Source organism: Capricornis sumatraensis, chromosome 4 (genome assembly GCF_032405125.1).
Source record: "Capricornis sumatraensis isolate serow.1 chromosome 4, serow.2, whole genome shotgun sequence".
Taxonomy (NCBI): Eukaryota; Metazoa; Chordata; class Mammalia; order Artiodactyla; family Bovidae; genus Capricornis; species Capricornis sumatraensis.
The window spans coordinates 153,646,947-153,671,795 of NC_091072.1; the positions used below are offsets into that span (position 1 = coordinate 153,646,947).

General features: G+C 55.7%; 3 protein-coding genes across 3 annotated transcripts; all 3 read left to right on the forward strand.

Moving 5' to 3' along the window:
- The first annotated feature begins 3,723 nt into the window (after positions 1 to 3,723).
- On the forward strand, positions 3,724 to 5,851 carry H1-0 (H1.0 linker histone). The gene has a single exon (XM_068970924.1). It carries the CDS (start codon positions 3,975 to 3,977, stop codon positions 4,557 to 4,559), a length of 585 nt encoding a protein of 194 aa, XP_068827025.1. The 5' UTR covers positions 3,724 to 3,974; the 3' UTR covers positions 4,560 to 5,851.
- Positions 5,852 to 6,390: 539 nt separating this feature from the next.
- On the forward strand, positions 6,391 to 13,050 carry GCAT (glycine C-acetyltransferase). The gene is made up of 9 exons (XM_068970925.1): positions 6,391 to 6,634; positions 8,098 to 8,228; positions 9,735 to 9,836; positions 10,305 to 10,451; positions 11,053 to 11,207; positions 11,329 to 11,411; positions 11,586 to 11,757; positions 12,351 to 12,472; positions 12,753 to 13,050. The coding sequence occupies exons 1-9, from the start codon at positions 6,439 to 6,441 to the stop codon at positions 12,902 to 12,904; spliced, it is 1,260 nt and encodes a 419-aa protein (XP_068827026.1). The 5' UTR covers positions 6,391 to 6,438; the 3' UTR covers positions 12,905 to 13,050.
- Positions 13,051 to 17,724: 4,674 nt separating this feature from the next.
- Positions 17,725 to 19,621, forward strand: GALR3 (galanin receptor 3). Its single transcript, XM_068971540.1, has 2 exons — positions 17,725 to 18,223; positions 18,841 to 19,621. Exons 1-2 carry the CDS (start codon positions 17,865 to 17,867, stop codon positions 19,619 to 19,621), a joined length of 1,140 nt encoding a protein of 379 aa, XP_068827641.1. The 5' UTR covers positions 17,725 to 17,864.
- The last annotated feature ends 5,228 nt before the right edge of the window (positions 19,622 to 24,849 follow it).

Consider the following 24,849-nt stretch of genomic DNA (forward strand, 5'->3'; position numbering starts at 1 on the left):
TTTTTTTTTTTTTTAAATTACCGCACTGGGTCTTCGTGGTGGCACATGGTCTTCTCACGTGGTGCGAGGGCTTCTCTTGTTGTGAAGCACCTGCTCCACCTCTGGGCTCAGTAGTTGCTGCACCTGGGCTTTGCTGCCCCACAGCATGTGAGACCTTAGTACCCCAACCAGGGAGAGACGGAACTTGTTTCCCCCGATTGGAAGGTGAATTGTTAACCACTGGACCACCTGGGGAGTCCCCCTGCTCTAATTTTTGTCTTTGCAATCAAGGCTTTCGGAGATACCATACAACGGACTTCTTTGCTTACCTAGTTTCTCCACTAGAAAGTAGTTCCACAAGAGCAGAGGTCTCTTGTTCATAGCCCTAGCCCAGAGCCTGGCACATATCAAATGAATACCTTAGTTTTCCAAAGACCAGAATGAGTTCACATCTGGAGCAGGAAAGTCATTGGCTTGAGAGTCTGTCACCCGTCACCCTCCTGGTTCACCCACCTTGGACAAATCATTTAGCCATCACAGACCTCCTCTCTGGAAAATGGAGATGTTAAGTATGACTTGAATGTACTCAGTCAATTTACGGGCACATTCACCCAGGCATGTTAGAAGACCCCCGCATTCTAGCTCGATTTACCCTTTTCCATACAGGATTGCATTTCACCTTCACACCAACCCCAGAGGTAGGTAGAGCCCCTTTATGATTAATGAAAACACCAAGGGCCTCTTTTGACAACTGAAAAACTGCAAGGAGGTCTGGGCCCCTCCCTACATGAATGGACAGGCGAGGTCTGACCCCCTCCACATGCTTGGGGCGGCTCCGCAGTTCTGAGGCTCGGGAGGTCCCCGGCGGGTCGCAGTGCGGGACTGCCTCCGGGGGACTACATTTCCCAGGAGGAATTGCCCGCAGCTCTGCGGCTCCCTGGTTTTTAAAGGGCTCGCGTTAAATGAGGCGGAGGGAGTTCCGCCTTCTGCCGGCCTCTAAACGACTCGAAGCTTGGTACCCTGCCAGGGTAGGCGGGTGGGGCCGGGTCGCGGTCTAGAAGACCCCCCCCCAGACTCTGCAGGGTCTGCGAGGCGAAGTGAGCCCAAGCCAATCTGGAGGCACCCTGTTCTCTTCGTGCCCACCTTGGTCTGGGACTCTATGGCTAACTCCGGGGAAACCCCTGCCAACCCCCACCCCCGCGCCCCACCTTCTTATCCAGTTCTCCCTTACAAGGGGAGGGGCAGAGAATCTCGGCGCCTGCACGGAGAAAGGATGTCCGCCGGCGGTAAAGCCCCCGAAACTCCGAGGTGACACCTCCCTCCATTTCTGGCTTCAGGACCGGGAGAGAATTTACCGGTTGCTGGGATGGGCGGGGATTCGAGATGTGAGAACTACAAAATGAAGTGCAGGCATGGGGGCGTGGGGAGCTGAGCCTCACAAAGCGCCTCCACGTCCATCCTTCCTAGTCCCGTGACCTTCACCGTAAAATGCGGGTGATGCAGGAGAGTGATCGCGTTACCTGCTTCCCTAGGCAGGAGGCGCGAAGGATCAAGAAGCAGCTGGAAAGGGCTGTGCAAATAAAATTATTTCATCATGGTGCCACTGAATTCATTCAGGCCTTATTTTTAGACACGCGGGGACCTGGGATAAGGGGATGACATGTCTATAGGATCGCTGAGTGAAACATCTCGGACCTGTGGCTGTCACGTGGATGCCTATTTTCCCATCCAGATCTTAGTGGGAACCGGAAGAACTGTCTTTGACAGTAACCAAAGCAAACCCATCAGAATGTTGTGTTTTCAAGCCAGGAGACTTCGGAGTAATTGACAATATTCAAATAAGAAAGTTGAGCTTTTGAACTAACCTGGCCCTTCCTGGTTTCTCTTCCTCATCTGTGCCACCAAGATAAGCCCCGGAGAAAGTATCCCATACCGATAGAGTCTCAAGACTCCCCCTCCCCGTTCCCAATCATCTGGATTAATCCAACCCTTGGTGTGTGTATGGGGGGGGGAACCCATTAATTTCCCTGTCCTCAGAGACTCCCAAGTCCAGTAGGAGCCTTTCCCCACATATACACACCTCCCAATTGCGACCAGTTTCCCCCCTCTTCCCCCATCTAAACCCTCCAACCCTTCCCCATCTACAGCTGGTGTCTGCAAACAGCTCCTGAACTTTACTACCCAGATGCCTTCATCACTTTGACTAGCTATAAACCCCCACCACCAGGGTATTGTTTAAGCTAAGAGTGTCGGCTTTTTTGCTTGCAGAATAAAAGCGGGTTGTTGCGGGAGGCAGCTCACAGAGGGAGCATTATAGAATCTCAACCTAGGACCCCTGCCAAGAGGGACCCTGCATGTGAATATAGGACGTCTATGGCAGATGAGGGGTCCCAGGAACGCTGAACTGAGCCTCTGACCACTAAAGGCCCTCTGAGCCTCCGAGGCTCCCCACAGACGGTGGTGCCCCTTGTTTTCCTTATCTGTACCTGCCAAGCAGCAAGGGAAAAGATACATACATTTTAACAAAGACATCGCATCTTCCCAGCAAAATGGAGGTGGTCCCGGCCGGGGCTCCCTGAACAACTCACACTTTCTGAAGATCACTCAAGACTCAAACAATATGACCCTATCCTCGACCTCCCCGCCAGAGCCCCGTTTTCCCAAACTCCCAAAGCTCTCAGGGCTTCTCCTCATCCCAGGAGTCCCCAAGACAGTCTTTGGTTTAGAGCCTTCTGAGCAGCGCCTGCATTGTGGACCTCCCCGCCCACTGTCTTCAGGGAGCTCTGGGAGGGGGACTAGACCCCCAGGCTGGGCCCTAGGAGTGGGGGCAGCAAGCTCTGTCTCTGACATCCCAAAACTCCTAGGCTGAGGAAGGACTATATATGAATTACCAGTTAGGATACATGGAGCATGGGGGGGGGGGGCGCTTTGAGGAGAGAAGGAGACCTGGGAGACCCCTCTTCATTCCCTCAGGGACCCATGCAGCATTCGGGGTTCGACCTCAGGAGAGATCCTTGATGCAGATGTCGGGGGCGCGCTGGGGAAGTGATCACAGACGAGGGGGAAGGGACAAAGTTTGAAAGTGCCCTTCCAACTCTTCCAGGGAAAGTTTACTTAGGGGTCCCATGGACTGAGAGATGGTAGAGGTGCGGGGGGCCCAGTGGCAGGATGACCCCCGAGAGGTGACCGGACCCCGGGGGAGCGACCCCTCCCCCCTGTCCCAGCTCGGCGCGGCTGGGAGTCGCCCGTCTCGGGGCCGCGTGTGTTAGTTGGGGCCGCTTTCGGGCTCCTCTGCTGGGCTGGGGGGTCCCGCCGCGGGCCGGGAGTGGGGTCTCCGGTAGCCCCAGGGGGGAGCTTTCCTACGGGGGTTTTCAAGCAGCGGGACTCCCAGGCCTCGCAGAGCCAGCCCCCCGCAAAGGGGAAATGTGCCGGCGCGCCAGCGGTCCTCAGCGCTGTTTGGGGCGCGTGGCGGGCGCGGGGGGCGGCGGCCGAGGCAGCTGGACGCCTGGCGGAGGAGCTCAGAGAGCCAGGCAGCGGCCCGGCGCGGCGGCGGGGAGCAGGAAGGCCCGGGCTGGGGGGAAAGGTCGGATTTGCTCGGCGGAAGAAACACAGATGGCGGCGGCGCGGCGCCATTCTGGGCCGGGAGCAGGCAGCCAGCAGCCCTGTCCTCACCGCGGTCCGCCCGCCGCCGCTAAATACCCGGATGCGCCGCCCGAGCGCCAGACGCGGAGCTGGGAAAAGGGAGGCAGAAGAGGAGGAGGCGGAGGCAGAGCCGGGCGCCGAGACCGACCGACAGACCGGCGGGGCTGGGCCACGCAGACACGGCCCAGTGAGTCCTCCCCGCGACCCGAGCCGGGCCCCCGAGAGCCGGCCTCTGGACTGGCCTGGGAGCCAGAGGCTCTAGAGCAGATCCCGAATCAGGCTTTCCTTGGCTTCCGACGAGGGCTGGCCCTTTGGAAGGTCCCTTCTTCAACAGCAGGACCAGGCAGGCCACCATGACCGAGAACTCCACGTCCACTCCTGCGGCCAAGCCCAAGCGGGCCAAGGCCTCCAAGAAGTCCACAGACCACCCCAAGTATTCAGACATGATCGTGGCTGCCATCCAAGCAGAGAAGAACCGTGCTGGTTCCTCGCGCCAGTCCATCCAGAAGTACATCAAGAGCCACTACAAGGTGGGTGAGAACGCGGACTCCCAGATCAAGTTGTCCATCAAGCGCTTGGTCACCACTGGAGTCCTCAAGCAGACCAAAGGGGTGGGTGCCTCGGGGTCTTTCCGCCTGGCCAAGAGCGACGAGCCCAAAAGGTCCGTGGCCTTCAAGAAGACGAAGAAAGAAGTCAAGAAGGTGGCCACGCCAAAGAAGGCAGGCAAGCCCAAGAAGGCTGCCTCCAAAACCCCAAGCAAGAAGCCCAAAGCCACCCCAGTCAAGAAGGCCAAGAAGAAGCCCGCTGCCACGCCCAAGAAAACCAAAAAACCTAAGACTGTCAAAGCCAAGCCAGTCAAGGCATCCAAGCCTAAGAAGACCAAACCAGTGAAGCCCAAAGCCAAGTCCAGTGCCAAGAGGACCGGCAAGAAGAAGTGACAATGAGGCTTTTCTTGTGGACACTCCTGCCTATTTTCTGTAAATACTTTCTCTCCTTCTCTCTTGGTCTCATCTGCCATCCTTTGCCCCTTTCCCTTCTGACTTTGTAAAGAGACAGAATTTGTATTCCTCAGAAATTAGGGAATAATTCATTTTTCCTTAACCAACCATGCAAGGACAGCAACAACAAATATCTCTGTAATGATGAGAATGTACTTATATTTTGTTTTATTTGTTATTAATCTGCTTGTGGGTTTGGGAATTTGGGTGGGTTTGTGTGTTTTCTTTAGTTGGGTGGTTGGTTCACTCTGAAGGTAAAAGTCGCGGGGTGGGTTGGGGGGAGGAATGGGCAAGGTAGTTTGTTGGGGTTAGGTGACAGGGAGCCCAGGAACTGTAAGATTTGTAGGAGTTTCTCAGAGACCATCAAGCTTTAAGTTGAGCACTCCTTGTGAGAGTTTCAGAACCTTGGTGGGGAGGAGAGAGGGATGGCAGCAGCTGGACGGCAAAGGAGGTAGATGGGGGTGGGGGGAAGCCTTTTCTTGGCTGTATGCCACCTTCCCGTGGTGAGAGTGGGACGTCCAAACCCAGTTTCCTTCTCACTTCTGTTAGTCTGTCCCTGTAGCCTCTCTATTGTCCTAGGGAATGGGAGGGAGGGTTAAAGTGACAGCTGGTCTTAGAAACTGTAGCTTCTTTCAGTCAGCTAGAAACTAGCCACTGGGGGGGTTTCTGTGGATTCAGAAAGTCTCCTGTTAAATGGGAGTGGAAACTTGAGGGGAAGGGTGAGGAGTCAGTCAGCCAAGTGCCTCAGTGTGCCCCTGGTGAAACTTGAGTTTTCCCACACAATTGTATTGTTTCCTAGGAGGACCTTTTTCCTTCCCCCCTGATTTTTGGTTCTTGTATAAGAGGTGGCTTTGCTTGGCAGTCCAGTGGGGCTTCAGCCCTACCACCCACCACTTAAAAACCTCCAGACCTCTTTACTTTTTTTATATGTAGTAGTAGACGGGGGGAGGAGGGGAGGGCGGGGAGTGGAGTGGACAGTAAGACATACTGCAGTCGACTTTGAATTGCTAAGTAGTTTTACAGAGCTAGGTCTGGTGTGTGTGTGTGTGTGTATGTGGGTATGTATGTATGTATGTATATATACATATCTAGGGGTAGTACTTAACGTTTCATACCCGGGAGCTGGGAGAAAAAAACCCTGTACAGTCTTTCCTTTTTTTTTTTTAAATAGGCGCCCTTGCGGTCTCCCCACCCCCCTCGCCCCTTTTTATTTTAAAATAAGTGTTATTTGTGCCTGGAAGAATTTGCTGTCTTTGTAATTTTCAAACTTTAAAATAAAATTTAAAAAAGAAAAAATCTGAGCGGTGTGTTTTTCCATACTTCTAAAAACTGAAGGAGAATGCGGAGCAATATGGTGGGCGAAACCTGGGGGCTTTTGCACCTAAGCACTGGGGAGAGTTCCAAGAGCAAGACAACCCAGGAAACCTTAGGGCCGGAGCATATGGAACGTGCCTCAGCCTGCTGCTAGGCGCCCGCGTCCAGAGGGCGTCCCTACCTTCCGGGAGATGTGTGTGTAGGCACGGCATGGGAATGGGGTGGGGGTCTGGTGGGTCTGGCCCTGATGTGCTTTCCAATCCCCGTCGCCTCCTCTCCCCCAACACGGACAGCTCCCGTCTCAACTTACAAGTCATTCCACTTTCGTCCTCTGCTGATCCCGCCAGGTCCCGCCCTCCTATTCCTAGGTCCGCCTCCCCTGCCCTAGAGCAGAGCCCTTCTCGCTCCGATTGGCTGCCGGGGCCCAGCCCCCGCACGTGATCACGCCGCGGCCTCGGTGCGCAAGGACCTGAGCGAGCAGTCTAGCTACGGCGAGGTGGGCAAAATGTGGGCTGGCCGCGTCCTACATGCTGCGCTGTCCCGGGCCCCCCGCGGCAGCCGGGCGCAGTCAGCGCTGGCTCAGCTGCGTGGCATTCTGGAGGAGGAGCTGGAAAGCATCCGCGGAGCTGGCACCTGGAAGAGCGAGCGAGTCATCACGTCCTGTCAGGGGCCGCACATCCACGTGGACGGCGCCCCGGGAGGTAACAACCCCCTCCTGGGAATCGCCAGACCTGGCCGGGTGTTCGGGGTGTCCTGAGGGTTTCGCCGAAGTGGAGGTCCTGGAGGCAGTGAGCGGGCCGGAGCATAGGCACACGTAGCCGCTGCTGGACCGCTTCCCATCTGTCAGGCCGACTTGCCTTTTCCCACAGTTAATTCTAACCTGATTAGATCCGTTCCTTCAGAAAGAAGGTAATTTGCCCTTTGAGCACCATTTTTATTTAGAGGCCAGGGCTCTATCCGAGATCCAGCCTGTGAGAACGTAAGGAAGAAAGAGAGACAGCCAGTTGGCTCCCACCATACGGATTCAAGAAAGGGTGATGGGGAGGCAGCAGCAAGAAATCCCGCATAGGAGCTGCTGCTTTGTTCAGATTTCTGCTAATTGCTGCGCCTGCACTCCTGCAAATCTCAAAACATGGGCATGACTGGTCCCATTTACAAACGAAGAGACGCTGATGCTCATAGATTTGAAGTGTCTTGCCTATAAACCCCCAGCTAGCTGCAGGAAGAGCTAGGCTTTTAGTGTAGTTCTTCTGGTATATTGGAGCTGGAAGGTCATGTAACTGTCCATAGAGACCAACTTTCTGGCCAAAATCACTGTTTGAGCAAGAGGCTTGAGGGCTGCCCCACAAGTCATACTGTGAACTGGCCCACCAGGCCGCCCTGGTTTCTGTCTTATCTGTGGTCACTGCTCATCTTGTCTGTGCCAGGACCCAGGGGGGTGCTGGTTACCAACAGGCCTCCAAACCTGTCTTCTGCCCAGGAAATAGGCCTGGAATACTTGGTGCTGTTGTGCTTATTTGTAAAACAGAGGTCTCTGTCCTCCTCCAGGGAACCTTGGAGCAGATCAAACTGTGGGAAATTAGGAGACCCAGGTTCCCATCCTGTTTTGCCTCTCCCAAACTGAGTAAACCTTGCCCTCTTGGAGCCTTAGTTTCCTCCCTGGGTCAGCTGTGTCCACCTTGGGCTTTAAAATGCAAGGGTCAAGTTCTCAGAGAGGCCACCCTGCTGGGCATACAGTTCTGACCAGGCACCAAAGTCAACTGTGTGGAGTTTGGAGACCATAGCAGGGCTCTGTGATGCCCTCTTCTTTTACCCAGAAAGAGCCAAGGGCCAGATTAGGGGTTACTGGTTGTCTTCAGAGGTAGGAGAAGCCAGAGAGGAAGGGCTGTGGGTGAATGTGATTCAAACCTTCTCATTCTCCAAAGTGCTGCTCTGGGAGTCCATTTCTGCCCCTCCCTCTCCTATAGCTGTTGAATTCAGCGCCTTCTAGGGGCTCCCCGCTCCCCAACCTGGCCTCTGCCCCGGAACAGATCGTACTGTGTGGTTGTTGCCTCTTCAAGGGCGATTCCAGGTTCATTTCCTCTCTTGAGTCCCCAGGGTCTGGCACCTTTACAGGCCCTGATTGTCCTGAGCTCCTGTGTCCATCCCCTGTACTCCATCTCAGGAATTATTAACTTCTGTGCCAACAACTACCTGGGCCTGAGCAGCCACCCGGAGGTCATCCAGGCAGGTCTGCAGAACCTAAAGGAGTTTGGAGCCGGCCTTAGCTCTGTCCGTTTCATCTGTGGCACCCAGGTACACCGAGGGTATGGCCCAGGCTGGGGCGGGGGAGGACAGGGTGGTCCCCAGTGTTGGGCACTGACCTCAGATGTCTGCTTCTGCAGTCAGAAGGGCTGGTTTAGGCAATTCAGCTCATCCCAGAACTCTGGGCCCATGCTTAGCCTAAGGGCTGTTCACTGGAAAAACTGGGTACAAGCTTCTGTTTTGCTGTGAAGCCTTGGGCAAGAAATTTAACCTCTCCGAGCATCCATTTCCCCACCCACAGAACAGAGCTTCTTACCTGTTCCTTTTCAAGAAAGGAAGAATAGAAGGCAGGGATTGAGATAAAGGTTTCTGGAGCTATTCTGCCTGAGTTTGGTTTCTAGTACCACCATATATTGGTTCTGTTACCATGGGCAAGTGTCTTAACTGGTCTGAGCATCAGTGCCTTCATTGGTAAAGTGGAAATAATAATTAATAAGATTATCCCAAATTAAAGAGTTAATAGTGGGTTGGCAAAAAAGTGTGTTCAAGTTTTTCCATAACTTCTTATGGAAAACCCTGAATGAACTTTCTGGCCAACCCAATACATGTAAAAATGCTTAGAACAAGGCCTGGCACACAGCAGTGCTCAATAAATGTTGCTTAATAATTTTATTTTGTAAATGTTACAAAATGAACCCTTTATACATGAAACTTACAGTGCTGACTATGTATCATGTGCTATTTTAAGAACATTGCAAATTACTCCTTAATGCAGATAATAATCCCAAGTTCTAAGTGCTATTCTTGCCCCTGTTCTAGAGATGAGGACACTGAGGCCCCGAGAAGTTAATTGTCTTGCCCAGAGCACACAGCCTGTTGTGGTGGAACTTGAACCCATATGGCCTCGCTCAAGAGTCAGTGCTTCTGAGTCCTTGTGATTATCATTACTTGTTCTCTCAGAAAGGTGAAGGGAAATGAACAGAACTTTTGACTTCCAACCAGGGCAAGTTAGGCTGGACAGCTTCCAAATCTAACAATTGGAGGCCCAAATGAACCTAGCGTACTTACATAATCCTCCTTTTTGCCATTAAACAACAGAAAAAGGCACGTAGGGATTTCTGTCATGATCCAGTGCTTAAGACTCTGTGCTTCCACTGCAGGGGGTGCAGATTTGATCTTTGATCCCTGGTCAGGGAACTAGGATCCTGCATGCTGTGTGGTGTGGCAAAAAAATAAATAAATAAAAGGAAAATAAAGAAAAAATAGAAAAAAAGGGTACTCAGTTTGATAGAGAAAATATCTTCCTCTGCCATTAGCATCATAATTCTACCATCAGACCCCCACTGTAAAATGAAAACCCAGCGAGGAAGAGGGGCACCCAGTGGACCCCTAATGCTTCAGATTCCTGTGTTAGCTCCGGGTGAACCCTTGTGCCCAGAACAGAGGGGTGCAAAAAGAAGGGGGAGGATCTGTTTGTGGCCCTCTAAGCCTCTGTCCCCAGGACTTGTCCCATGTGGCCCCAAAGGCATTAATATGTATTTCGTTCCTTTACTTCAGAGCATCCACAAAGATCTAGAAGCAAAGATAGCCCGCTTCCACCAAAGGGAGGATGCCATCCTCTATCCCAGCTGTTTTGATGCCAACGCTGGCCTCTTTGAGGTATGTGACGCCATGGGTGGGAGTTGGTGAGGCCTGCCAGGCTGAGCAGGGCTTGGGAGTGTGCAGTCCAGAGAACTTGGCAGGATGCCAGGGCCATGTAGAGAGGCTCCAGTGCCCATTTCTTTGGAGGTCAAGGTTGGGCTAGCAGGTCTCCAGGAGGAATCCTGGGGCTTACTAGGAGGCCAGCTTCCAGGGTGTTTGGGAGGTAACCTACATCAGCTGGAAGGCTGAGGGTGTTAGGGCCCGGCATTCACCAAACATGTTCTCACCTGCTTTTGCTAGAGCAGGGCCCCTGATTTAGCCCAGTCCTGGAACACCTGGGGATCAAGAGAGGCAGAGGGCTCCTTGCCTCCCTGCCCAGAAGAATTCCCTGGTTGGCAGTAAAATATTGATTCAGGGGGAGTCATGAGGGAAGGAGAACCCCATGGTGGTTGGGTGATGGCCCTGCTTCTGATTGCCTTTCACCAGGCCCTGCTGACCTCCGAGGACGCAGTCCTGTCAGATGAGCTGAACCATGCCTCCATCATTGATGGCATCCGTCTGTGCAAGGCCCACAAATACCGCTACCGCCACCTGGATATGGCTGATCTGGAGGCCAAGCTGCAGGAGGCCCAGGTGCGGCAGGGCCTCACACTTCCAGGGCCAAGGACTGGTCTTATCCTCAGCCTCCCCCGCAAACTGCCCCCTACCCTGGTGAAGGGAAAGAGGCTTGCAGAAGCCGTCTCCTCATTCACAGGCAAATAGCCTGAAAGTTCGAAACAGCCAAGATCTGAACCCAGATCCTCAGACCCAACATGACTTAGCAACTAAACAACATCAACAATCTCAGACCCAAAACTTTATCCCATGGCACAAAGCTGTTTTGAATTCCAGGAAGCACCTTATGTGTGGCAGGCCCCTGCCCAGCATCAGAGTGGGATAAGCTTATGGACAGAACTGACCCCACCCCACCCAGCCCTCTGGAGAGGAGACTGGGAGCATTCTTACTGCCCAGTGGCTAAGCATGTCTCCAGACTGCCCTGGAAGAGATGGGGAAGGCCCAGAGAGGCCCAGAGGAGGGAGAGGATGTGCCAGCCTCAGCACGAGGGTACGTGTGTGCTCCCCTCTGTTCTGGGCACTAGGCAGAGTGAGCCTTTAGAGCGCCAAGCAGCACAGAAAGGAAGTGACTTGGTCCAAATCGTGATACCAGCCACTGCCTTCCGTATCTTGCCTGCAGAAGCATCGGCTGCGCCTGGTGGCCACTGATGGGGCCTTTTCCATGGACGGTGACATCGCACCCCTGCAGAAGATCTGCCGCCTTGCCTCTCAATACGGTGCCTTGGTCTTTGTGGACGAAAGCCACGCCACTGGCTTCCTGGGGCCCACAGGACGGTGGGAGCACATGGCCCCTGAGGCCTTGGGTTGGACTCTTCAGGGTGGGTGGGAAACCACCAGGCCAGCCCCCACGCCCAACCCATGAGCCTGGGTGCTCAGGTGGCAGCTTCCCTTGCAGGGGCACAGATGAGCTGCTGGGCGTGATGGACCAAGTCACCATCATCAACTCCACACTGGGGAAGGCCCTGGGCGGAGCATCAGGTGTCTGCAGGCTTGGGTCCCTGGGCTCCCTTTATCTGCATGCACAGCCCTGGAGGGGTCTTGGGGGAGGTGGGAAGGGGAGACCTGGGGCTGCAGGGAAGAAGACAGCATGGACGGTCCTCTCAGGAGGGCCATGGGGTAAGCTCTGGCTCCTTTTCTCACCCTTGTTCACAGGGGGCTACACGACCGGGCCTGGGGCCCTGGTGTCCCTGCTACGGCAGCGTGCCCGGCCCTACCTCTTCTCCAACAGCCTGCCACCTGCTGCTGTTGGCTGTGCCTCCAAAGCCCTGGACCTGCTCATGGAGAGCAACGCCATCATCCAGTCTATGGCAGCCAAGACCCTGCGGTGCGGTCCTGGGCAGGGTGGGGCCCGCTGGGGCGAGGGAGCTGGTGAGGGCCTGCCCTGTGTGGCTGCACAGGCCCATAACTCCCTGCCTTTGCGTCCTGCCTCTGCCCACCTCCGTGTCCCCAGTGGGTTGCACTGGGACTTGGCTCTCTTAACCAGGGGCTACCTGCTTGCCCCTGCCCTGTTCTCTCTGTCTGTCTTTTCCTTCCATTTCTTGGTGCATTTCATGTATTTTTATTTTTTTATTTTTTGGCCCTACTGCCTGTGGGATCTTAGTTTCCCAAACAAGGATCGAACCCACGCCCCCTGCATTGGAAGTATGGAGTATTAATCACTGGACTCCCAGGGAAGTCTCCCCGGTGCATTTCTTTGCAAATGATCCTGCATTCCCCCTTCTTGTACAGTCCTGTCTTTCTGCCTTCCTAACTGGTCTTCCTGTTCCTCTGCCTCTTACCCCATCTGCCATCTCTGTCTTTGTTGGTTCCTCCTGCAGACTTGGCCACAAGCCTTGGGTCACATCCATGTCCATCAGGAGTGGGTGTGATTGCTCCACAGTCCCCCAACTCCCAGTGACACCCAGCTCATGCCCACAGATTCCGCAGTCAGATGGAGGCTGCTGGCTTCACCATCTCAGGAGCCAATCACCCCATCTGCCCTGTGATGCTGGGTGACGCTCGGCTGGCCTTAAACATAGCAGATGACATGCTTAAGAGAGGTAAGGAGGCGGGGCTTGAGATGTGGCTGTGGGTCCTAAAAGAAAAGGAGGGAACCCTTAGACTGTGAATATCCCCTCTTCCCCCAGCCCTACTACCCTTCTTAGATCAGATGTCTGTCCAAGCTTGAAAACCCTCGGCTGTGAGGCAGTCCCAGTTTTGAGAGACCTTTGGCAGCTCCCTTGCCCTCTGTAGCCCCCAGAAAAGTAGGAGCTATCTGTCATGCCCCCAGAACCTGCCTGGCTCTGGTGAGCCCCAGCTTGACCCTCTCTACCCTCACAGGCATCTTTGTCATTGGGTTCAGCTACCCTGTGGTCCCCAAGGGCAAGGCCCGGATCCGAGTCCAGATCTCAGCAGTGCACAGCGAGGAGGACATTGACCGCTGTGTGGAGGCCTTCGTGGAGGTGGGGCGACTGCACGGGGCACTGCCTTGAGTTCTGGGTAGTGACAAGCAGAGCCGAGGTCCCCCTCCCAACACAGTGAAAAGGAGGGCCTTTGATCAGCCCAGGCCAGAGGCTCTGAGCTCTGTCAGTCCTGGCGCCAGGCTGGGATGAGGCCTGTGCTTGTGGGTGTGAGGTTAAAGCAACAGTGTGGAAATCAGCTGTGACGTGTTAGTCTGCTTTATTCTCTCGGAGCAGCCCCAGTCCTGCAGCTGGTCAAAGGATCAGGCAGGAGATGGGGCTTTGAGGGCTTTGAGCTCTCAGAGTTAACCACCTCTCCCAAATTAAGAGGGGACCCAGGCAGGTGGGATGACAGAGGCCGGGGCCACCGTTTGGCTCAGTTGGATGCTTTCCTGATGTAGAGAGAAGCTGAGCACCAGCCCTACAGGCCCCTTCCCATGCCACCCGCCCCCCTATTCTGCAGCCTCCAGAGCCTAGCCCTGGTGAACCCCTCGTCCTCTGCTCCCCACCCCAAGGATGGCCTACAGCTGCCCAGATAAGAAGGTGCTGGACACCCAAGCCCATGTTTGGGAGAAGCAGAAGATTGTGCCCCAGAGGAAAGAATGTCTGTCACTATTGGAGAGGCCCCGAGAGTCTGGAACCCTATATTCTATCCCCACTTTACCCCTGCCTTTTGGTGGCTCAGACGGTAAAGCGTCTGTCTACAATGCGGGAGACCTGGGTTCGATCCCTGGGTTGGGAAGATCCACTGGAGAAGGAAATGGCAATCCACTCCAGTACTATTGCCTGGAAAATCCCACGGACAGAGGAGCCTGGTAGGCTACAGTCCATGGGGTCGCAAAGAGTCGGACACGACTTAGCGACGTTCCGTTCCATTTTTGTGGCCTTAGGCAGCCCCTTCCCCCATGTGTGCCTCGGTCTTCCCTGCTATACCAAGACTGGCTGTTACATTGGTATCTGGGGCCCTTCCATCTCCACATTCCCAGGGCTCACTGGCCTGGTCAGAGGAACCACCAGGGGGCACAGTGAGCTCGGGTTCTGGCTGCTATTTTCCAGCCCCCTCTAGACTTCAGGCCTTGGACAGGATGTTTTTGCAGCCCCACAGCAAGACCCCATTCTCCCTTGCCCCCCGACAACAGCTCACTGCTCCCCTGCTGGAGGTGACAGTCTCTTCCCACAGTGGCAGCCCTTCTCTCTCCATAGCCCTCCCCACTCAGCCTTATGGGCTCCTGGTAGGGTAAAGGATGGGTCTGAGTCACCAGCCTCAGCATGGTGTGGCCTTGGGAGCTGATAGTCTGCTGGCGAGGGGGCAGGGAGGATGAAAAAGCCCTTTTTCATGAAAGGTGGGGACCACAGCTCTGGTGCCCCACACCCCCAGCCCTCCCTTCAGCCTGGATGTCTAGAGAGGGACAGCCTGGTGAGCTCTGGCCCCAGCCAGCAGGGTCTTAATGCTGGGATTCTGAGAATCCTAGCCTGTGATCCTGGGCAGCTTGAAGCTAGGGGTCCAGGAGTTTGGGGTACTGGAGGATACAGCCCCAGGGAAGGGGGCTGCTGTGGCCACGTCAGGGGCACACACACGGGGTAGGGCATTCAGCACCAGGTGTACTTCAGCAGCAAGTACCCACTGTCTGGTGCCCAGCCCCTGGCCAGGCCAGCAGCTTGATGTGTGTGGTCTGCTCAGGCTGGCAGGTCATGGCAGGTGGCCATGAGCAGCCACGGGATGATGGGTCACGGTCAGCGATGCCAAGACAAGACAGCCGTAGGTGAGGTCCACCCACCAGTGGCACAGAGTGCATGCTTCTTCCTCCTACAGTTTCCCGGCACCACCAGCTGCTGACATTGTGTGCCTGGGGACAGCCCAGCACTGTGACACTGTGGGCCAGCTCGTCGCAGTAGGGCGCCAAGTTTTCAGCTAGCTCATGGCTCAGCATGTGACCTGTACTGGCGCAGGTCTTCTGCAACTGTCCCGAGGGGTCAGAGGACGTGCCAGCAGGCACGGGGCACCTCTGGGCACATATGCTTGGGCTCAGCACATACTCTGGGTCATTGCCAGAGGCCAAGACAGGCTATGGGGCTGAGGGCCAGCTACAAAGTCGCAGTTCCATGTCTTGCAGGCCCCAGATCTCCAGGGACTGCTCTCAGGGCGCACCATCTGCCCTCTGCATTGGTTCAGGGCCACAGCCGCCAGAAGAAGCAGTTGGAACAAGGGGAGGTGTGGGTGCCCGGGGCCCGCTGGGGCTCAGGCCGTGGCGAGGTGCCTGTCCTGCCTGCCTCATAGGTGGTCCCCCTCTGGTTGCCACCATCTTCCTCTCCTCTGCTGTCATATCACAGCTCAGCACTGCTGCTCCTGGGAGCTCTTTGCCCTAAAACTGCTCCAACCCATCCAGAGCCCAGACTGGGCATAGCTGGCTTGGGGTTCCCAAAGGGAGGGAGGGCAGTGTGTCAGGGACTTTCAGGGGCCAGGCCTGCCACATTTGTGAGTCCAGGCTTCTGGGCATCTCACAGTGCATTCCTTCCATACAAGATGGTTGTGGACCCCCAGGTTCTCAAATCCCACCACTCTAAGTCTAGATCCTACAGTTCTGCTCTTCAGAGATCACAAGACTCTACAATTCTAACTCCTTAATGCAGTTTTGATAGTTCTGAATTCGGCTTTGCAGAATCTAGGGATGATCCCTAATATCTTCAATTCAATGAGTTTCTGCTTCTAAAAGTTCGGGGATATTCCACATCTGGGATGGGTGGCATCAGGCTTTAGAGGAGCCTGAGCACTGGTGAGCATCCCAGGGCCTCGGGAAGCCAGTTCTGAAGAGTCTCTTCCCAGCTCCTCAGACCTTGGTTGCAAGTCCTGGCTTCGTCAGCATCCTCTCAGACTGTTTTCTTTCCCGTTGCACAGACTTCTTGACATTCACCCCACCCTCCCAGCTTCTAGAAAGACCACACAACCCCTACCACCTCTCCTCCCCATTCACTGCAGACTGCCTTCTGCCCCCACTACACTTGTCTAGTACCAACAACCACCTTGTTGTTAAATCCAATGTATCTTGTTCCACTGGCCTCTAACCCTCTGGAAGATGTGGCCATGTGGTCCTTCCAAGAGGAGCTCCAGACCAGAACCCTATGACCGAGTCACCCGTCATTCACCAAGACTGGTAACCTGTTTGCCTGGAGGAGAGGCTCTTAATGGGTCTCTCATTAAATCACTCCCCTCTCTAGCCATTCTTTTAACCCCAGGCCATAATAAGCTAATTACAAAATAAATGAGCAGGTCATGTCTCTGCCCTAGAATCTTCTGTAGTTTCCCGCTGCCCTAAGACTAAAAGTCAGACTCCAGACATGCACATAGACCCTCCAGGCTTCAGGCAGACTGAAGCCCTGGAATCAGCTTAGGGAACCTGATGGGTCTTGAAATTCTCAGGCCAGGAGGAATCCTAGTCTGCAGAAAAAAGAGACTTTTTTATCTGGTTTCCTAGTGCTGGACACTCGATTCAAGACTAGAAGTCCTGGGACTTCCTTGACCGTTCAGTGGTCAAGACTCTGCACTTCCAATGCAGACGGCTCTGGTTCGATCCCTGGTTGGGGAACTAAGATCCCACAGGCCATGTGGCAAAAAAAAAAAAAAGACTAGAAGTCCTTTCTGAACTTGGGTTGGAGCCCTTCTTGGAGCAGGGAGCAGAGAGGATGTGGAGTGGAGTGAGCAGGCAGGACCATAGGAGGTGAGAGGGCCAGGAATGGACTGGGCCTTGGGCACAGAGGGGTTAACCACAAAGCGAGAATCTCAGAGAGCGAGATCAATGGGTTACTCGCTGCAGAAAGGCAGAAGCAACGCAGAGAGGCGGAGGAGAGGAGAGCCAGGCAGAAGAGCATGCCACCCGGGGAAAATCAGGGGCTGAGGAGGCGGCGGCTACTTCTTTGGAGGGAGAGGAGAGGCCTTAAAGGAGAAGAGGGAGCAGTGGGAGGCAGAGCTGTACCTGCAGGTAGGCACCAAGAGGCAGCCACTGAGCCAGGAGGCAGCTTCAGCCTGGTCAGTTCACCCAGGGAGAGCAGGAGCCCAGTGCCCAGGGTTGAGGTCTGTGTCGCCCATCTGGGCTTGCCGGTGGGGAGGGGAGCGGGGGGGGGGTGCTCCTGCATGCTGGGATGGGGGGGGGCAAAGATACCACCTTTCTTTCCTCCTCCCTGCTTGGCCCCCTTACCGTTCATTCATCTAGCCACCCCAGAGGTCCAAGCATGCACAGAGACCCACAGGTAGCAGCCGATGTGGGCCACGGGGTGTGACGGGTCAGGTGATCACGGCTTACATAGATGTAACACACACACACACACACACACATGCAGGTTGTCAGGGGCACCGCCTGTAACAGCTCTCAGATGAGTGCTCCAGCCTGGGAGTCGGTACCAGGGTGGCAACAACCTCAGATCTACCACTCAGAGTGTGATATTAGCTTCCCAAGTCCCCTCTCTGAGCCTCAGTTTTCTCATCTGCAAAGGAGGCAGAGACCTATATGGTGCTCCCAGCTGTGCCATGTGGTGCTCTCACTAAGCTGGACTATCCAGTGACTCAGGGGTGTCACCCATGTTTGGTTGAATTTGACTAATATCCAAAAGTCTTCCCTGTATTTCAGATCCCCACTGAAAAGTGAGGAAAATACACCAGATCCTGGGGTTGGAACTGCCCCTCCCCGCACTCACTTTGCTTGTGTCTTTACCTGCATCATTGGTTGAAGGTGTCTATCAACTACCTAATCAGTCCTTCAGGCCTTGGGATGTTTCCTAGGAAACTGAGAAACCCACCTTAGACACCAATGAGATTGCCAGGAGCTTGCACAGTGGGTCTCAGGGATAACTTTTGTCTCTGCCCAGCACCCCTATCCCCCACAAGCTTCCACCCCAGGAGACTTGGCCAGGCCTATGGTGGGAGAACTAGACCCCTGAATTGAGTGACCAGAGCTGAGGACTCCAGTTTTTCTTCCTTAGGTGCCCATCTGTTGGGAAGATGGCTGATATCCAGAACATTTCGCTAGACAGCCCAGGGAGTATGGGGGCTGTGGCAGTGCCCGTGGTCTTTGCCCTCATCTTCCTGCTGGGCACTGTGGGCAACGGGCTGGTGCTGGCAGTGCTGCTGCAGCCTGGCCCAAGTGCCTGGCAGGAGCCGGGCAGCACGACGGATCTATTCATCCTCAACCTGGCGGCAGCTGACCTCTGCTTCATCCTGTGCTGCGTGCCTTTCCAGGCTGCCATCTACACGCTGGACGACTGGCTCTTCGGGGCCCTGGTTTGTAAGGCTGTGCACCTGCTCATCTACCTCACCATGTACGCCAGCAGCTTCACCCTGGCGGCTGTCTCAGTGGACAGGTGCGCTGGGCTGGGAACGCGGCCTGGTCTGGAGGAGGGGAAGGAGGGAATGGGGGGCCAAAAAGGGAGGGGGAGGGAGAAAAAGAACAGCTGTCTGGCCCCCACCACCCAGTCTCGGGGCACCTGCAGGGCATACTTGAGGGGGTCATCCTGCCCTCACCCCATCTTCACTGGGAGAATCCAGAGAACATCTCTGTGTTCCAAGTGTCAGCTCAGGGCCTGGCACTTAGTCCGTGCTCTGAAAGTGTGAAATGAATGGCAAAAGGAACACACGAATGAAATTCATCAGCTATTTTATTACCGCCCACATCTGGCCCGAGTTGTGGGTCAGACCGGCTTTCAGGGGTTGAAACCTGGGGTCAAGCCCAGGCTCACTCTCTAGTTGACTCGTTGATGACCTTGGGCCGGTTGGTCACTTCTCGCTGAGCTCCGACCGAGCCTCGCTAGGTGCCAGGCGCTACTCCAAGCGCTACTCCAAGCGCTTTGCACGCTAACTCCCTTCATCCCCACAACCTTGCGAACGAGGCCCGGCGCGCGGTCACCGCGGGGGCAGTTCAGATCCCGGCGATATCCAGGCCACCCGCCCGCCGCGGGTCTGACTCCGCGCCCGCCCGCAGGTACCTGGCCGTGCGGCACCCGTTGCGCTCGCGGGCCCTGCGCACGCCGCGCAACGCCCGCGCCGCCGTGGGCCTGGTCTGGCTGCTGGCGGCGCTCTTCTCGGCGCCCTACCTCAGCTACTACGGCACAGTGCGCTACGGCGCGCTTGAGCTCTGCGTGCCCGCCTGGGAGGACGCGCGCCGCCGCGCCCTCGACGTGGCCACCTTCGCCGCCGGCTACCTGCTGCCCGTGGCCGTGGTGAGCCTGGCCTACGGGCGCACGCTGCGCTTCCTGTGGGCCGCCGTGGGCCCCGCGGGCGCGGCGGCGGCCGAGGCCCGGCGCAGAGCCACGGGCCGCGCGGGGCGCGTCATGCTGGCAGTGGCGGCGCTCTACGCCCTCTGCTGGGTCCCGCACCACGCGCTCATCCTCTGCTTCTGGTACGGCCGCTTCGCCTTCAGCCCGGCCACCTACGCCTGCCGCCTGGCCTCGCACTGCCTCGCCTACGCCAACTCCTGCCTTAACCCGCTCGTCTACGCGCTCGCCTCCCGCCACTTCCGCGCGCGCCTCCGCCGCCTGTGGCCCTGCGGCCGCCGTCGCCCCCGCGCCCGCTGCCCCGCGGGTGGTGCCCGCCGCGCCCTCCGTCGCGTCCGCCCGGGGTCCCCGGGCCCCGACGGCTGCTCCGGGAACGCCCGGCCTCGCGGGAGGCTGCCGGCGGGCGGCGACTGGGGCGGGGAGCGAGGTCCGGAGCCCGCAGGTGGTGGAGAGGCGTGCAGGGCCCTACCTGTCAAAGGACCAGAATAAACTTTGTGTGCCTCCGCTCTGCCGGCTGTCCGTCTGTCTCTCCTTCCTCTTCCTCCAGGGCCGGACAGTACTAGGGGATGGGGCCAAAGCCAGGAGCCCTCTGAGGAGCAGTGGATACTCAGTCCACGAAGTGGACACCCCTGGACGGTGAAAATGATTCCAGGCAGCCAAGCGCAGCCCCCAGGCCAGGAATCCCCCAGACTGTGTCCATAGCAAATCTGGAAGGAAGGAGGGTAATCCTTCTGCCCATTCTGCCAACTCTGTTAGCATCTTGGAAGCCCTGCTTCCTCTACCAAGCTCCTTCTCCCTTCGAAGCGCTGTCCTGAGTAACTTAATAGTATAGTGGTAGTCTTGGTCGCTCAGTCGTGTCCGTTCTTTGCGACCCCAAGGACTGTAGTCCGTCAGGCCTCTCTGCCTTTGGGATTTCCCAGACAAGAATACTGGAGTGGATTGCCCTTCCCTTCTCCAGGGGATCTTCCCAACCCAGGGATGGAAGCTGGGTCTCCTGCATTGCAGGCAATTTCTTTACCATCTGAGCCATCAGGGAAGTCAGAGTAACTTAATACTAACAGATACAAAATAAATATAGCAAATATTAAGCACTTCATATGTATCCCATGGGGCTTCCCTGATGGCTCAGCTGGTAAAGAATCCTGCAATGCGGGAGACCTGGGTTCGTTTCCTTGGCTGGGAAGATCCCCTGGAGAAGGGAACAGCTACTGTGGTATTACATTCTTCAATCTAATTACAGTTTTGCAAGGTAGATATCATTCGTTCCTCTTTAAAAATGTAGACATCAGGAATCAGAGGGGTTTAGCGATTTGCCACACAACTAGTGTTTGGGAGAGTCTGGATTCAAACCTACTGCTGTTTACCTTTTTCTACTTAGAAGAACTGACTTCTCCACCTCTGGGACCTCTGTTCTCAAATGCCATGGTTTCCAGTGTTTTTCTTGGTTCTTCCTGATTCTGCATCAGCTCTCTTCCCCAAACCTATAGCTCCCCATACTCAACTGGCTGCCCTGGAAACCACAGAGGGCACCCAGCCCCTGCTATAGCAGAATTCTGTTTAGATATTCAGGACAGCGTGTCCTGATGGGCAGGCCCCAGGCATCAAGTCCTAGGTCCATTGCCTGACCCCAACCTCTTGCATTATTCCTCAGCCATTTAAGGCTCCTGGCTCAGGGGAGACATTGAGCTGCACTCAGACCCCAGCTGGCCTTCCAGCAGCCCTGATTACCCTGTGGCCCCCTCCCTACCTGGCCCTACACACAGCAGGCATAGTCTGTGGCTGTGGAAACCTCCTAATTAACCAATAGATCAGTTTCGATGGTTGTGGAGCTGCCCACTTCCTCCTTCACCGTAAGCCAATATTGTTTATTAGCTTCTGGCTGAGACCTTCCAATTCTCTGTTTCCCCGGCACACATACCCCAGCTGCTGGGCACCCTGGAAAGGCCCTCCTTGACACTGGGCAGCTGCTGAGACCTCCTCACTGCCTGCCACCTGCCACAGACCCAGAGATCAGAGTGGCAGTCAGCCTTCTCAGGGGGAGGCTGAGAGCCAGCTGGGGAGCCAGTGCTGCCAGGGCCCAGCACCAGGGCTGACACCTGGTCCCAGGCTCTTTCTCCCCAGTCTCTGCCAAGATGTCCCCAACTGACGCAGGCTGCAGCAGTGGGAAAGTTTCCTGGAGGGCAGGGGCTGTGATGCTGCCACTTCTGCAGCCCCCAGAGTGGCCTCTGTCTCCCACGGCCATCACTCACACCTCCCCTTCCTCATCCGTGCCTCGCACCAACAGGCAAGGGATATAACCTCCATTTGCAGAAGTGAAAACTGAGGCTCGAGATGAGGTACTTGATCATAGCCAAGTGGCAAAATTGAGGAAGAGCCAGGATCCTAACTGGGCGAGAGGAGTGGCTCTCTGGGCAGCCCAGGAAGTGTTGGAAAAGCATCTAAGAGCATCTGACAAGGCTGCTGCACACGGCAGTGGTGAGAGCCTGCAAAGTCAAAGCGCAGAGTAAAATCTCTCAGGGTGGCCTCTGCCATGCTTGGTCCAGCCACCCAGGTGGCCTGGTGCTCCTCCACAGTCACCTCTGTGGGCACGGACAGGTGACCGACTGCAAAGAGAACAGGCAGGAGACAAGTGCCCAGCCAGGGAGTGACAGAGCCAGGCCTAGGGGAGGGGTCTGTCAGCAGAAGCCCTGCATAGTGGCCTGGCAGAGGGGCCCTGGCTGGACCCCAAGGCCACCTGCTTCTGACTCCTGCTTCTGAATGGGTCTCCCTGGCCCATGGAGCTAGATAAAGAAGCCCAGACACCCCGACTAATGGAGGGCCAAACAGCCTGGCCAAGAGTAGGCGCATGGCTGACATATGATACATGAGGACAGAGGTGTCAGGGAAGGCAAAGCGTGACCCTTTCTTCCTTCTTTATCCCTCAAACATTTGAGTGCTTGCCTTAATCTAGCCCTCGAGAGGAAGTCAGAGATGACGTGAATCTGGCCTAGCCCCTGCCTTGCGGGAGTGCTTAGTCTAGCTGGAGAGCCAAAAACCAAAAGAAGAAAGGATAGCACTGCGTCATGGGGCCATGACAGAAGAGCTCACAGGGCCCAGAGGAGGAAAGGCCTCCCTTCCTTGGCCAGTCCAAGCAGGATACCCAGAGGAGATGACATTTAATAGGCATTTTTCCTGGGAAAAGGTGGGACGGGCTTGCCAGGCAGAGCAAAGGCCAGGGCAGGTACAGGTGGGAGCAGTATGTGGATTCGTGTAGCTGAAGCAGGGTTGGATAGAGTAGGGTAGGGTCTGGGGAGGCAGGGAGGGTGGGTGCAGTGAGGTCACGTGTGCCTCCTAGGTCAGCTGCGGGGGCAGGAACTCCATCCTCTCAGGCAGGCAGTGATGCCCCTGAAGGTTTTCAGCAAGGGAGGGGCCCATGGTTGCTGTGTAGAGGCTGGGTTGGAGGTGCCAGGCTGGCAGCAAGGATCCAACCCAGAGGCTGCTCTGTGAGCCCTGGGCCAGGAAAGCTACCACCAAGGGCCTGGCCTGGAGCTGGGAGATTATTTTTGCCATGGATTTGGCAGGAAGATTGATGGCCTGATGCTGGGCTTAGGCTCAGCCCCTGAGGCTCCTGGGTCTGCTTCAGGAGGCTAATGAAATGTGCGGAAGAGCAGATGATTGTAATACTTTGGTGGAGAGAGTTGAGTCCTGGAGGACCACAGGCAGGCAATTGGGCTGTCCAGAGGCTGAATGAGCCCCAGCCACTGCCCCTAGGGCCCAGGAGAATCCACCTGACCTGAGCCTCCTACGAGGTCTCGGGCCAGCCTGGGGGTCAGGAGGGAGCTCCTCTTATTTGAAAGGAGATTTGAATTATGTAACCTTCTCACCCTCGCGTTTGTACCAACCTCTCAGGGATGATCCTGCAGCATTCAAGTCTGAACACCTACTCAGCACAGAGTTCTCCTGCAGGAAAGCAAGACAGAAGCATGGGGGACTGTGGGAGCCCAGAGGAGGGTCCTACTCAGCTTGGAGAGGCAGAGACGATTTCCGGGAGGAGCTGATGCCCAAGCCAAGCCCTGAAGAGCAAGTCAGGGCAGATGTGGAAGGGAGAGACAGGAGAACATGTGCACAGATTACCTGGAGTCCTCCACCTGGACTCAGGCACAACACGACGAGCCCAGGGCCTGGGACAGGGTACAAGGGAGCCCCAGCAGGAGGTGAGGTGGGAGAGGTTGAGGGAGGCAGCTGCAAAGGATTCTCTAAATCCTATCTGTAACCAAGACTATACTTTGTCTCGAGGGCAAGGGGAGCCATGGAAAGATTTTGAACAAAAGAGTGACCGGATCAGATATACTCTAGAGGGAACTCTTTCTGGCTGCAAGGCAGACTATACCTGGGGAGGGAGAGCAGAATGAGGCTGAGGGTAGGCAGACTAGTTAAGAGGCTGGTGTGAGAACCCAGAGAGATGAAGGTGTCCAAGACATGGCAGTGGGTAGAGAGACATGGACAGATGAGACAACCACATACGAGGTACAATTGTTGGGGCTAAATAGTGATTAAATGTTATGGGGTGGGGAGGAGCGATGTCCCAGATAACGCCGTCTTCTGGCTTAGGCTACTGGGGGTGGCAGTGGGGGGATGTTGAGCTTGGTGGGAACCTATTGAGACGAGGGGCCTGGGGGACATGGTGAGGGTGTCTGTGGGGCAGTGGTGAAATGGGCACCTGCTGTATTTCAGACCTTGTACTTGGCCCTGGAAGATGTGTCTCATCTGCTTTAGAGTTTGAATTTGGAGAAACTGAGGAAAAGAGAGATTAAGTCACTGGCCCAAGATCACAGAGGTAGTCCCAGACAGAGCTGGGGTCTAATTCAAGTTGGTCTGATTTCAGTTTCATGGTTTTAAAGGAAGAGAAGAGGCAGATAGTTTTGTTTTTGTTTTTTTAAGGGGAGGGAGGAATTTGAATGTGCAATGGTGACCCCCACCGCCAGCCCACCCCGGGTAGCAAATGTAGCCAAGGTGAAACTCAGCCTCGGGGAGGGTGGGTGAGGTGAGGACCTTGGCACACTGTGTTAACCAGTCTCTCTCCCTGCCTCTGGCTGACAGGAACAGCACCATCTATCAACTTCAAGGTGTGTACCTGGGGACATAAATACCAATTAACCACCCTGAGTTTCCCTATGAATGAACATTAGTCCTCAGCCTGGATGCAGGGCTCATTTGCAAGTTGCTGGCTGGATCCAAGATGTCATGAGGCCAGAAGGACTGGCTGTGGGGGTGGAATTGTTTCTGGCTTAAGAGGACAAGACTGATTTATTGAGGAATCTGCTTGGTGCCACCTTGCTTTAGCAGCGTGGGCTCTGAGTAGGGGTGAGACTGAAGCAGGAGGAAGGGTTATGAGGAGGGGTTGAGGGGGAAAGGGGTGCCAGCTGGGAGTTCCTGGGGGTGCTCTGGATGGCTGTGGTTCTGGGGAGGGTGCTGGACTGGGCATCTGGTGGGCCTGCCAGGTCAACTCAGAGAGATGGCACAGTGCAGGGGTCAAGGCACGGACTATGAGCCACATCACCGGGTTTGAATCCTGGCTCCTGCACTTTGCAGCTGACCTCTTAAGACTGTGGAACTGAGCTGCCTGAGCCAGGCTGCAAGGTAGGCACACCGCCACAGGCTGCTTTCTGGCTGCTGCTACCTATATGAGAGGTTTCCAGGGCTCTCCCAGAAAGATCCTTGCCTCCATCAGAACCCTA